The 14749-nt window shown below is 47.3% G+C and overlaps 1 protein-coding gene across 2 annotated transcripts in view; it reads right to left on the bottom strand.

Moving 5' to 3' along the window:
* Positions 1 to 14536, bottom strand: part of Trap1 (TNF receptor associated protein 1) — a 137447-nt gene extending 122911 nt beyond the window's left edge. The window contains exon 1 of one of the 2 annotated variants that reach the window (XM_075698249.1): positions 14160 to 14536. In XM_075698249.1, the coding sequence (XP_075554364.1) occupies positions 14160 to 14390 (231 nt within the window). In that variant the 5' untranslated portion in view covers positions 14391 to 14536. The remainder of the gene's footprint in view (positions 1 to 14159) is intronic. The other variant, XM_075698248.1, reaches the window with a different exon arrangement.
* Positions 14537 to 14749: the final 213 nt, after the last annotated feature.

The raw sequence follows: 14749 nt of genomic DNA, 5'->3' as shown, positions 1-14749 counted from the left end.
TCAGTTGAAATCAACAAAAAGAAATGGGCATGGGCAGGACATGTAATGAGGAGGTAACTGATGGTAATTAAGGGTTACGGACTGGATTCCAAGGGAAGGGAGGCGTTGCAGGGGGCGGCAGAAAGTTAGGTAGGCGGATGAGATTAAGAAGTTTGCAGGGACGACATGGCCACAATTAGTACATGACCGGGGTAGTTGGAGAAGTATGGGAGAGGCCTTTGCCCTGCAGTGGGCGTAACCAGGCTGCTGCTGATGATGATGACTACAGTTTGGCGTGCCAGGCTGTGGCTGCTGATATACAACGAAAAGGCAGCATCCTAAGACTCACTTCTGCTCGATCCATCGATAAAATCAGCTGCAGACACAGTGGTCTGCAACCTTTTGAAGCGCTCGCCATTCTTGGCGGGGGCCATTTTTTTCTTTCTACTTTGACGATCGCGAAACTTTGGAGTGCATTAAAAATTAACGCCTCATGGGGATAAAGCGAACTGCTTAGAAAACAAGAATACAGTTCTCCTCCTTCACGTCCAATAGCACAGTGTGCCCGTGAGAAGCGCGGAAGGTCTCGAAAGTGGCATTTCAAACCGTCGTTATCAGGCTAACGATGCCGAATGGGCAAGGTACAGGGAAAGTTAGGCAATACTTCTCCCACACAGCTATTTCACGGTATTATGCACATAAAAAAGTTATACATTTCAGACTGAGCTCCCCGCAGGTCTCACTACACAATCATTTCCGCAAAAGATGCTGCCAATGGTATGACTGACAGACAGCAATGTTTGTAAGGGCACAGTTCTATAATTGAACAAGTGCTTAAAATCAGGTAAGTTGGTTTGGGTTCAACATCAGCCTATTTTTCTGTCCACTGCAGAATGACAGCCTCTCCTGGAGATATCCACTTAGCCCTCTCTTGCGCTAGATGTTTTCACCTTATACCTGAAAACTTCCTAACTTCATCACAGCACTTACTCTCAGCTGTCCTCAACTGCGCTTCCTTTCTCTTGACACCCATTATACAACTCACTGGTTCTCTTTCTTACACATGACATGGCCTGCCCAGCTCTATTCCTTCCTGTCAATGTCAACAAGAATATCGGCTAACCCTGTTTTTTCTACACTGCTTTCTTCCTGTCCCTTAAAGGGCCCCTTAAATTGTAAAGAAATTTTGTAGATGCACAGTACAGCTACAGTACAGAGCCACAATTTAAGTGAAGCATCTTGTATGAAGAGTGCTATGGCCGATTACAAGTTACTGTCCTCCCTATCCATGCTTTTTCTCCTCAACTCGTTTTCAGAGTGTTCGGGGCTAAGCTCTGCCTTCACTGGCTCTATGTCATGATGTGACATTGTGACATCTAGTTCAGGTTGTCTTGCAGCCAGCACGCGAAGCCTCTCTAACTTCTCCACTTTCCGCTTGGCTGTCGATCCTCTATGACAGCTCTCCAAGCAGCGTGTGTTGCGAGTGTTCTGCCACAGCGCCAAGTGTGTCTGGTATTCTGGTAACTGCAGGCGAGCTGCGCGTTTTGACAGATGGGCGCAAGTGTAAACTAAAGACCCTCCATACTACCACTGCTGAGATGAAGGGGTTTTAAAATAAACTTGAGCAGCCTGCACAGTGCAGCCACCTGGTGGTACAGAGCTTAACCAGCCAAACACAGAGCTACTATTGCTGTAACTAAGTGTAAAACACTTTAAACATTTAAAAAGATGTGTTCACGATTATGATCCCACCACAAAACTTACACAACCAGCAAAGTAGAACACACATGGTCATTGCCATATTAGCTCTGTGTTTGTCTGGTTGAGCTCTATGCCACCAAGTGGCATGGAGTTCAACCCCCATGCAGGCTGTTCAGGTTCGTGCCTCTGTTCATTCGGTAGAATGCACAGTCTGTTTGCGCTTCTGTTCCCCCTTGTTTACCCTTATTCTGGATGTGCTAAAACTCTGTTGTGGTAGTAATATTCTGGTGTGAAGTGATGGCTGCAAACGCGTAGATGCTGGTGCTAAACGGACACTGACAGCCTGATGCGCTGCAGCCACTCTGCTCAGATGTTGCCTTGCAGAGGGACATAATGTCGCAGCTTGACATGCATAACAAAGGTAATCCATGGTGCTCGCAAAAAGAAAGCTCGAGACAAACAATGACTGCGCGGCTCTTGTCAACACAAGAGAATGTTGTAGCACAAGCAGACAACACTTGCTGTGTGCCAGATGTACTTGAGCGTAGTGATAAATTGTCATTGTGTATTGTTTCTTTTATTTATTGAAACAAATGAACCAACATTCCAACTATTATGAACATTTGTTCACCATAAAGTTGAAAAAATTATTGACGACACAACCTGGATAGCCAATCGGATAGCCTGCCCAAGAGATGTCAATTTGGATGGGGCAGCTGAAAAGTCAGGGGAGTGGTGCCATTGCGATCAGAAGCGATGCACATTTTTAAAACCGTATAATAAATTACATGCTTTACGTGGAGCACTTAACTGCATCACTTAATGGTCAAAAGGACCTATCCTGATGACTCAGCACGTTTGTACAATATCACCAAGATCATTTCACGGTCACTTTAATGTTACACTTATCATATTTTATTTCATCACTTCCTCACTGCGATCACTCCTTAGCTTCTCCTCAGGCCTCTTTGTTATACACTGCTATACCAACATTGTTATATGAGTGCAAGATAAGTCTATCAATTGGTATTAAATACCAAAATACTGTAATATAAGACATGGAAAGCAACATGTATCATAAGACAATTATGGTTAACAACAATATTCTACATGAAATGCTCTGACAAAAAACTGAAATCTATGCCGACCAGCAACATATCTTCACAAGAAGGTGCTCACAAGAAAACCGAAACTAAACCAAATACAAAGTAATGTAAAAAGCTTGTATACACCAGCAACGAAAAAGGATGCCAAGAAGAGAAGTAAGAGTGATGGTGGGTGTGCAGATGCTAGTCATTAGACATCCAATCTGTTTTGTCTTGTAAGGTGACAAACAGTATTCATCACCTACACTTATGGGGTACAGAATCTTGCCTTTTGTGGCTCTTTATGATGTTGACATATTTGAAGGATTTTCTTCATGAAAAATTGGGTTTTTCCTCTGCAATGGAGGGGGTTTAATACGGGAATAAGGAGACTGGAGGAGGAAAGAAAGATAGCACAGCGGGGGCAGGGCATTTGTTGGCAAGCTAAGTCTAATAATGTATAAAAAACTTTGGACTCAATGCTGCATTTTCATTCCTTTTTAATCATCATAAAGAGCCTTCAAAAACATTCCACAGCAATTGAGATATATCTGTAAATTTTGTAACTGGCACTGTACAGGGTCTAGCGAAAGCAGTAAAAAGAAGAGTTCATTTTTGTTTAATAAAGGCAGCAAATATTTCGAATTTCGAACATGAATATAATTGTCTTTGCTATTTAATTCACATTCATAACAGACTCAGCGGCAAGGAAAGCTGCTACTGGGCCAAGTGGCAGCAATAACAGCACGCGAACAACTTCCGGCAATTATTGCATGTAATGATGAAGGAAATGTGTTGCTCTGAATGGTGAACCTGAGATGAACAGTTTGCTTCCCCACAGAGTCTGATACCGCTGCTGTTCTGTGTGCATGCACTGTCACATGGCATTTTTCATATTCTGCTGGCTTTCTTCATTTGCCGGAAAAGGTAAACATGTGACGTGTACCTTGCTGGAAGCACCTCACATTTATGTGTCTTACAATTCTCAACAACCACTAATTGACATTTTGACAATTAGAACAACAAATAAAAACTCTGATTACTTTTAATTAAATAACTGCACTAAAATTTGATACCGGTTTCTCAACAAGATTCTAAACAACATGCACTTGGTCCTATTCGCATAGGATTGTCTCTTCTTTTTAAGCTGTGCATAGTAGCTGGGACACCCGTTATACATTTCTCCACCAGTCCGTGCCAATTATCTTCTCATTACAGCTTATAACAAGCAATTAAGACTACTCAATATTAGTACCCACGGTATTGTGAATAAAACAAGCATTTGTAGTACTCCCGCTACAACACGATCCGCACATCACTGTTATTACCGAGACTTGGTTGCACGCTCAACTGCCCAACGATGATGTCTTCCCCCATCCTATACTGCTTTTCATAAGGACAGGACCATTACAGGAGGAGGGTTGGTCATCTTAATTAAAAACTGCATTGAGGCTGTTTCAATGGAAGATGTAAATGGAGTAGAATGCATATGTATTACGGTAACTTGCAGGGGTTATATTTTTATTTTATTTGGGCTGCACAGACCACCAGATGTCACTCCGGAATACCTCAGCACATTGAAATTGTTCTGAGGCTAAATTTGAGAATAAGAACTGGGAACGCCTTGATGCCAGCACTAACTTCTCCAAATATGTTAACGTAGTTTTTGACATTATGCTTATGCAAGACCTCTTACAAGTACTTCATGTACAAATATGCATATAGGGCGATTTCATGTCAGTATTAAACCTTGTGTTAAACCAAAATAAATTTTGCTTGGAGTTTCCTTCCTCTTTAATTCCCTTTTAAGAGTTGAAATAAGTGGTCAATGTTCCCTCCTTGAAATTAGGGGTGGTTTCCAGTTCTAAAATGTGGAGAAATGAACTTTACCAACTGGATAAGGAAACTGCAGTGAACTTTACAAAGTCTATAAATGCAGCAACATTATGCACAAGAACTGTGCAGTTTGTTACTGCTTGCAAAAGGGTAATACGAATGGTTTTTTTTAATGCCGTTTTAGAGAGCAGTGGACTACACACCAACATATTTCAGGTTCAGGCAGTCAACTTTGGGAGCCAAGTGACCGATCATAGCCATGTGACATCGCTTCCAGTCATCATCATCATCAACCTATTTTAAGTCTGCTGCAGGACGAAGGCCTCTCCCTCCAATCTCAAATTACCTCTGTGCTATGCCAATGGATTCCAACTTGCACCTGCGAATTTCTTAATTTCATCACCCCACCTAATCTTTTGCCATCCTTGACAGCCTTTCTCTTCTCTTGGCACCCATTCTGTAACCATAAAGGTCCACCAGTTACATAACCTACACATTACATGACATGCGCAGCTCCATTACTTTCTCTTAATGTCGATTAGAATATCGGCTATGCCTCTTTACTCTCTTATCCACACCACTCTCTTCCTGTCCCTTAATGTTACGCCTATCATTCTTTGTTCCAGCGCTCTTTGTGCGGTTTTAACTTGTTTTCGTGCTTCTTTGTCAGCCTCCAAGTTTCTGCCCCATATATTAGCACCGGTAGAATGCATTGCTTGTACAACTTCCTTTTGTTTCCAGGCTTGGAGTGGCGCCTGACATCGGCTAAAATGCCGAGAACCAGTGGGGCTATACTAATCAAATTAGGAAGGCCCAGTAAGCTTCAACAAAGTCACTCCCTCACCAGAACAGAAATTGGCTTCCCTGGTGCAGCATTCAGTCACTACCTCCCTCATGACTGCTACAATTAACCTATGACCCTCAGTCCCCAGCAGCTGCAGAGCATCTGACCAAGGTGATGTTTACCTAGGACAATTACTCACAGGGGACCCTGATCATGTGAAGGAAATTTACAGAAGAATTAAATTGGGTTGGAGCGCATACAGCCGACATACTCAGATCCTTATGGGAAGCTTACCATTATCACTGCCAGTGTGTTCACAAAAATCACCAACCAAGCAAGCAGTCCGTCACAACAGAACAGCTGCCATTCTCATTGCGTTGCCCCAGCAAAGCGTAGCGTAGCAGAAGAACAGGTCATAAAAGCGACACCAACGGGCAATCTTCGAACGAGAGTTGGTGGGGGCGGCTCCCATACAAGACGATTATCTGCGCAGCTCTTGAGTTCCTGTACTTCATAGTGCAGAGATTAGTTGAATTGAATAGACCTATTATCAAAGCAAAAGCATTATGTGTCCCACAAGGCAGAAAATTTGGCGTGAACGAGCGATGGTAGTAAAAATGGCTGACAGTGCAAAGAGTAAAAACACGTCAGGAAATGCTCAGATTGACATCGAATTTCTCGGGGAGGTCCCTATAAACAAAGTGAATTAGTGGCTTTGAAAAAAAAATTTGGTAGATTTGGGTCTGGGTGGGAATTAAGCCCGGACCCGTGGGGAGCGAGATGAGCACACTTCCCCGACGCCATGGCAGCTCTATGGCGGTTCCGGCTGACTAAAGGTATGCCTAGGTATCACTGGGCATGCGACAGTGCAGCCAACGAAGAGGTGTCAGCGCCACATCATGAGTGTAAAGCGAGGGTGCTGCCTCCCACGCATCGCTTGCTGGTCAGATTTAATCGGTGCTGAGCCCACTGCGATGGACTCGCAGTAGACCACGAGTGTATAAAATGAGCATGCTGCTTCTTGCACGTCAGTTGGTCTTCGGATTTCATCGGTGCTGTCTCTACTGCGATCGACTCTGACACATCTACCTCAGCGGCAGCTGTGAAACATGTAGATGATGAAGGTGACAGACTCACAACAGACCTACCATTAGACATCAAGGATCGCATAGCTTGAAATAAAATTCACCGTTCTGCAGCAAAATTTTCCGGTATGTGGCCCAATCTTTCTTAGCCTATGGGAGACAGCACACACATACGGTAGCATATGTGCCGTATGTGCATGATGTCTCCCATAGGCTAAAAAGATTAGGCGGCGTGCAGCGTACAGTCGTTTTCTCAGCCCCAGAAAAGTTCGCAAGGCTCTGTAAACGTGTAAACGCGCCTAAATCATGTCAGAGTTGTTGCTCTGTCGGGCGCAGAAAACGTTTTGCGATGTGTGCAACGAATATAGTTTACCAGATTCCCCTGCTTTGCAGCAGTAAATATGTTGGACAGACAGGCGGGTGCTTAAACGATCATTTAAGAGAGCACTATAACGACATTCATAACACTGTTCAAGGCCATTTGAGCATCCATTGCCAGGACTGCGGCCGCGTCGGCTCCGTACCCCTTTTTGAAGATACAGAAGCTTTAGCGAGACACTGCTCACACAGGAAATTATACAAGCTGATTTCATGAGAAAACTGGGTTGTGTGTGCATTAGTGCTCCCTTTACCCTCTATTGTGCCAACACCTAGTGAAGTCAAGTATATCAACAGATAGAAATAGTAACGTGCATTTTTTTTAGTGACTATGTTCTTAGTGCAATGACTTGCTGTTAGAACACCGCTTGTGACTGCTTTTCATTTTCTGTGCATGCCCCCTCTTGTATATATACACATTATGTGAAAATGCAATAAAATATTGCTGGAAGTCAGCGCAGTGTGTGTCGCCTTTCGCAGTCCTTTTCCTTCGTGCTGTACATTGTTTTTATCATGACCTGTTGAAAGCCCAGTGTGGAAAGCAAGCATACACCAATCTGTGCTCGGAAATGCGAGCGCAAGCACGTAGCGAGCTGTGCCACCGACTTGTGACCACGACCTACTGGAATCCCAGACCTGGACATATATCCGGCTTCTATGGGAGCCACTTGCGCCCATTCTCGTTCAACCGTTGGTGTCGCTTTTATAACCTGTTTGTCTGCTACTCTACAGTTGACTGGTGCGGCTTTGTAATTAGTACGGTGGCTGTTGTGTTGTGATAACTGCTTGCCTAGTTTATGATTTATGCGAACACTGCGACAGTGATGTCACAAGGCTTTGATCGGTGACTTGGCTCCAAAAGTTGACTGCCCGAACCTGAAAAATGTCGGTGTGTACAGTCCGCTCCTCCCTAAAATAGCGTTAAATAGCCGCTCCTATTCCATCTTTCAGGCAGTAGCAAACCGCACTGATCTTGTACACCGAGTCACATTGTTTATAGAGTTCATAAAGTACACAACAGTTTCACTGTACACGTTGTAAAGTTCGCTTCTGCGCTCTTTAGAAACCAGAAACCACCGTAACGTTCAATGATAGAACAATTACCACTTATTTTAACTCTTAAAAGTTTTCCGTGAATGCGTTGTCAGTTCAAAAAGAGAATTACGTATACAGCTTCACTGCACACGTTTCTTTCGCACCACCGTTATGCTGCCACCGTACCACGCAGGAAAGCTAGCTTTGCAGTTTGAAAAGAGTTCCGTGACACAAGGCCTGCAGTGCAGCACGTTTTAAAGCACTGAGATCGCTTTTCCAAGCATTTTACTGACCTGGATATCAAACATTAAAAAAAACTATGCTCACCTTTCCTTGAAACTGACTCGACCAATTCATTGCACATGTCGAGCGCAGGAGTTGTGAATACTTTTACCAGACCCTCTGCATTTCACTACGGCATACTGCAGTAATTCCTAATGTCATCTACGACATTAGGATATCTGTGATCAACTCAAAAAAGCTAGATTAACCTATGCATCCTCTAAAACATTTTTTCCTGTCTTCTACTAGTGCTACATAGGAAGACGCAGACGAAAAGCTATATACAAGTATATTTACAAGGCAATAAGCCGCACTTAACCCAGAGGCAAAAGCCCGTGCTAGCCTCTAATCGTTGTCATTGTCTTCACACTGCTTGCCTCTTCGTTATCGCAAATACTGTTCCGTAGCAGTACCCCTGGCGGCAAAAGCGCCATCTCGGAGCGACTAAAGGCCGGACTCGGAAGCAGTGTAGTAGGCCTTGAGCCTACTGACGTGCCCGACATAACTAGATGCCTTAGTAAAGGACGAGGTTTAACTCACAGGAGCAATTTTGTACGTCACTGGCGTCACCTAGCGCAGCATGCGGTAGGCCCCTGTGTATCGCGAAAGGAGCTTTTCTGAAAATGCAACGTGACGAGAGGGCGACCACAGCAGCACGAGCGCACCAGGCGAAAACTGTACGTCATGGTGGCGGGCGTTGTACTGATGCTGCTGAGTGGTTTGCGAGGCCGTCAGTCGAGCATAGGCAAGCTGGCGTGCATGGTCGGCTAGGGCAACGGCGTCGCGTGCATACTTGCTTGTTGAGATCGCAGCAGGAGGAAGTGCAGTGTCAAGGGGCAAGGTCAATTCGTGACAGTAGAGTAGATAAAAAGGAGAAAATCTGGCAGTGTCGTGCCGGGAAGAATTATACTCAAATGTGACGTAAGGAAGGGCAATGTCCCAGTCGTGGTGGTCCTTGGAAACGTACTTGGACAGCATATCGGTAAGAGTACGGTTTAACTGCTCTGTCAGGCCACTCTTTTGAGGATGGTATGAAGTAGTGAGCTTGTGTTAAGTGGGGCAGGAACACACAATGTCAGTGATAACTTATGAGAGGAAGTGACGACCACGGTCAGTAAGCAGCTGTCGCGGGGCGCCATGCAGTAAGATAATGTCACGCAAGAGAAAGTCCGCATCGTCAGTGGCGCGATTGGTAGGGAGAGCCCGCGTGATAGCGTATCGGGTGGTGTAATCAGTTGCGACAGCTACCCATTTGTTCCCAGAGGATAACGTGGGAAAGGGACCGAAGAGGTCTAATCCAACAAAAAAGGACGGTTCCACAGGGACGGTGATCGGCTGGAGATGACCGGCACGTAGCACCTGAGGTGTTTTCTGATGCTGGAAGGGATCCCAGGCAGGAACATAGCATCGGGAGGAGCGAGCGAGACCAGGCCAATAGAAACGGAGGCGGACGCGGTCGTACATGCGGGTTACCCCAAGATGTCCTGCAGTGGGTGTGTCACGCATCTCAAAGAGCACTGTCTGTCATAGATGTTTTGGCACGACAAGATCAGATCCGTCAGGGAGGAAGTTCCTTCGGTAAAGACTGCCGCCCTGGAGGACACATCGGCGAATGGATGCGTCGGTAGGTGTAGAGCGCAGCCACTCGATGAATGCTCGCAGCGATAGGTCTGGGTACTGCTCATCAGCGATGTTAGCGAAGGCAGACACAGAGTAAGTGCCATCGGCGGTACTACTGTCGGCGTCGTCAGGCTCGTCTACCGGGCAGCGAGACAGGCAGTCAGCGTCCTTGTGTAATCGGCCAGATTTGTTTTAGGTGACAGAAAACAAATATTCTTGGAGGCGTAAGGCACAGCGACCAAGTCTTCCTGTAGGATATTTCAGTGAGCATAACCAGCAAAGCGCGTGATAGTCTGTGCCAAAGGAAAAGGGTCGGCCATATAAGCATGGGCAGAACTTCGCAACCGCCCAAACTAGGGCCGGACACTCACGCTCAGTTGCGCTTCGAGGGTGAGAGGAGCCTGCTGGGGTAAGTGATAACACGGTCATTGCCGCGCTGGCATTGTGCCAGTACTGTGCCAATTCTGTGACCGCTGGCATCAGTACGGACTTCGGTAGGCGCAGAAGGATTGAAACGGGCCAGAACGGGAGGTGTTATGAGAAGGTCGATTAGATGCGAGAATGCAGAGGCCTCGTTATAGCCCCACTGGAAAGGGGCGTCTTTTTTCAAAAGCTCGGTTAGTGGTCGTGCTCTGGCCACGAAATTGTTCACGAAACGGCGGAAGTACGAACAAAGGCCCATGAAGCTGCACACATCCTTGACACACTTCGGAAGAGGGAAGTGCGTAATAGCATAAATCTTGCCTGGGTCCTGTTGCACTCCGTTTGCGTCAACGAGATGGCCAAGGACGGTAATCTGGCGACGGCTGAATTGGCACTTCGATGCGTTGAGTTGCAGACCGGCTCAACGAAAAACATCCAGGACTGCTGAGAGGCGGTCGAGGTGCATAGCGAACGTTGGAGAGAATACTATAATGTCGTCCAAGTAGCGCAGGCACGTGGACCATTTGAAATTGTGAAGAAGGGAGTCCCCATCATGCGTTCAAAAGTGGCAGGAGCGTTACATGGACCAAATGGCATCACTTTGAATTGATAAAGATTGTCGGGTGTTACAAAAGCAGTCTTCTCACAGTCAAGATCGTCCACGGCAATCTGCCAATAGCTGGAGCGAAGGTCCAATAGAGGAGACGTAGCGAACACCGTCGAGGCAGTCAAGGGCATCATCAATCTGATGTAGGGGATACACATCCTTTTTGGTAACCCTGTTTAGGTGCCGATAATTCACACAAAAGTGCCATGAGCCATCCTTCTTCTTTTTACCAGTGCAACAGGTAACGCCCATGGAGTAAATGACGGTTCAATAATGTTCTTGGCAAGCATTTTGCGAACTTCTGAGTGAATAACTTGACCCTCAGCTGGTGACACTTGATACGGGCGGCGATGAATAGGAGGGGCATCGCCGGTATTAATGCGATGTTTAACAGCTGTAGTTTGGGCCAAAGGATGATCGTTAAAATAAAAAATATCGCGGTAGGAAAACAATGCGGTAGAGCTGCTCACGAGCGTGCTCGGACGGCACGTTGGGCGCAGTCATTTTCTGTAAGTTGGCGATGGTACAAGTTGCCAACTATGATGTTAGAGGAGGATTGGCTGAATTTTCGTCTACTGCAATAGATGCTACTGAGTGATCTTCAAATGAGCAAAGCTGGGCTAGAGACATCCCGCGTGGCAGCACTTGTGTCGTCAAGCCAAAATTGACCACTGGCAGGCAGACGCAATTCACCGTAATAGATACAACTGTATGAGGTACTGTGATCCCGTGTGTAAGGAGGATGTCTTGCATAGGAGCCGCGATGTAGTGACCGTCCGGGACTGGTGGGGATGACACGAAGTCAATGTAAGTCAATGCCAAAGGTGGCAAGTGAACAAAGTCGACGGAACTGAGGCGACTGGGGTGTGGTTCAGGGGGATCCAGAACAGGCAGGTCAAGGCGGAGAGTACTGGCGGAACAATCGATGAGAGCAGAATGTGCGGAGAGGCAATCGATGAGAGCAGAATGCGCAGAGAGGAAGTCTAAGCTGAGGATGATGCCGTGGGGACAGTGAGCGATGACTGTGAATAACAGGATAGTGGAGTGATCGGCGAAGGGGATGAGGGCGGCACACATACTAGTTACGGGGGCTGTTCTACCATCGGCGACATGGACAACAGGCGTTGTGGCGGGTGTGATTATTTTCTTTAGGCGGTTATGAAGGTCAGCACTCATTACCGACAAATGCGCCCAAGTGTCTATAAGATCAGATACAGAAACACCGTCGACTTGCACGACAAGAAGGTTCAGATGAGTGGGCAATGTCAGTAGATGATTTGGAGGCGTAGGGAGCAATGTAGCGTCAGCTCGAGGCACTGCATCGTCTAGTTTTCCAGCTGGGAGCGGGGCGACCGAAGGGAGTCGGCAAAAAGGAGCGCGGGGCAGGGGAGAGTGAGATTGTGGTCGTTGGGGCGAAGGCGAATGAGAATAGGGGCGGTTTGGTGCAGGAGAATCAGTGACGGCATTATCGGAGCGTGCGGCATAGGGACGAGAAGGGCCACTTGGGGGGCGAGAGTATGCAGTATAAGTAGACCGAGTCGGGGAACTCCAGCTACTGTGACAGTGTCAAGAAATGTGCCCGATTCGATGGCAATGTAAACAAATGGGCTTGTCGTCAGCAGTGCGCCATTCAGTCGTGGACATGTTGTGGGGAATAAGATGCAGGATGGGGCGGAGTCGAAGAAGCCGGGTGGGTATAAGGGCGATGTGCTGAGCAGATGGTGTGAAGACCCATGTTTGCGAACTCCTGGCGGACAACTGCCTGGATTAGGGAAACCGTGACTGCAGGTGCGTTGGAGGAGCTGGAGCCGGATAGGAGGCCTCTATCTCACGCTGGACAATCCTGGTAACATCACCAGTGTTGTTGGGATGAGGAACATTGGCACAGGAGGATGTCGCTGGGGTGCTGGGCAAACGGGCAAGCTGCTGGTTGATACGTCGGCTTTTAGCGAGTTCCAGGCGGCAGCACTCTTTTATAACTGCATCCACGGTCGCCACATTGTTGAAAACGAGCAAGTTGAAGGCATCATCGGCAATGCCTTTGAGGATGTGGGAAACCTTGTCGGACTCAGTCATGTGTGCGTCAACTTTGCCGCACAGAGCCAAGACGTCCTGAATGTACGTGACGTAGGGCTCCATTGATGTCTGCACATGGCCGGATAACACCTTCTGTGCGGCAAGTTGGTGACGGTAGGGGTTGGCGAACAAGTCTCGGAGCTTTTGCTTAAGCGAATCGCAACTGGTGAGCCCATCCTTGCGCGTCCGAAACCAAACTCGACGTGTGCCACCAAGGTAAAATACTATGTTGGCGAGCACGATAGTAGGGTCCCACCGATTATTGCGGCTGACGTGTTCGTACAAGCTGATCTAGTCATCAACGTCTTCCCCATCTTTGCCCGAGAATACGCCAGGATCACGGAGAGCGGGGAGAGTGATGTAGGTCGTCGAAGTGGCAGCAGGTGTCGTAGGCGGCTGAGTCGAGTTGTCATCGCCGGGAGCCATGAATGAAGGCCCGATGTGCCGTCCACTGAGAAGCTCCGTGACGAGTTACAGGGAACGTCCACCTCCACCAGATATGTTACGTCGGAAGACGCAGACCAAAAGCTATATACAAGTATATTTACAAGGCAATACGCCGCAGTTGGCCAAGAGGCAACAGCCCATGCTAGCCTCCAATCGTCCTCGTCTTCACACTGCTCGCCTCTTGGTTATCGCAAATACTGTTCCATAGCACTAGAAAAGGGAAATTTATGCCGTCTAGCATTGCAGCTACCACCTATGCTCATTGTTTACCTTCCTTGCAACGCTCCTCCTCCTCTAATTTCCCTGTTCAAACGCAAAGCATTCGCAAATTTTTGTGTTCTTTTTATATTTGTGAATTTATTCATTTACCATCAATACAAGCACTTTGTGCCTACCGAAATGGCCGCACGAGCGTTGAACAGATCGGAGAAGCAGACAACAGTGAACAGGCTATAAGTAGCGCCACTCTGCTCGTGCGTTCTGTTCCTAGCGGCAAAAGGGGCGAACTAGACCAGGCGTGCTGGAGTAGGGAGATCTGTGCAGGTCTGGAGTTCAGTAGGTCGTGCTTGCGACACTAAGCTCAGCGTGGCAGTGTTCGGACTGGGGGATCACGCGAACTATCTTTCATCGCACGTCATGTAGAGCGGCATGGAGTGACAGCAGCGCCCAGCAAATAGCAGCAACACGTATAAATGACTGGGAATGTGGAGCCACTCCCATGCACTTCAGAGCGACAAGGAAAGCGATTTAGAAATGCCAGTGTAAACAACCCTAATGGTATCGTGCAGAACAGTTGACCGCTACGCAGAGGGGACCCTTACCTTAATGATAATGTGTTCCTTAGACTCCGGCTGCGTCGAGTAAGGCCGTAAAGCCCATAATACAGGTCGCCATCGTTGCTGCCTATCTTCCAACAGTAATCGAGCCGCCGCCGTGTTGCCGAGGCGACGCGGCGTGCTCCAGAGTAGCCGCTGCTGGATGCCGGCAGCACCTCCGGTAGAACGACCAGCCGCAGCTAATAGCAGACGCAAGCACACTTCTCTGTGCACCATCGCTAAAATCGCCAGAGGAAGCTCTTCCTAAACTGCCGACAGTTGCTCAGCTACTGTGCGGTAATGGCACGCGCAACTCACGTGCTTCTACCACTAATGCGCGCCACTATGTTGTCACATTCTAGACTGGCTTGGCTTGGACCACGACCGGCTTTATATCGTTTGTATGTCCAAGCCACGACCGGCTTTAATAAAGGACCGGCGTTGCGCATAACCAGGCATTCTAACGGATGCGTTTCGTTCACCAAGTTGCATAGAGTTTCTCACTACATTACCAAGAGGGAAATCTGGCGCTGCGGCGCTGTGGTATGCATGAGAATGCCGGTATATTGTGGATTCGGATTGGCATCGTTCTCGTA

The sequence above is a fragment of the Dermacentor variabilis genome, chromosome 7 (assembly GCF_050947875.1).
Source record: "Dermacentor variabilis isolate Ectoservices chromosome 7, ASM5094787v1, whole genome shotgun sequence".
Lineage (NCBI taxonomy): Eukaryota > Metazoa > Arthropoda > Arachnida > Ixodida > Ixodidae > Dermacentor > Dermacentor variabilis.
The sequence above is the reverse complement of the archived record's forward strand: the minus strand, read 5'-3'. Positions and strand labels throughout refer to the sequence as shown.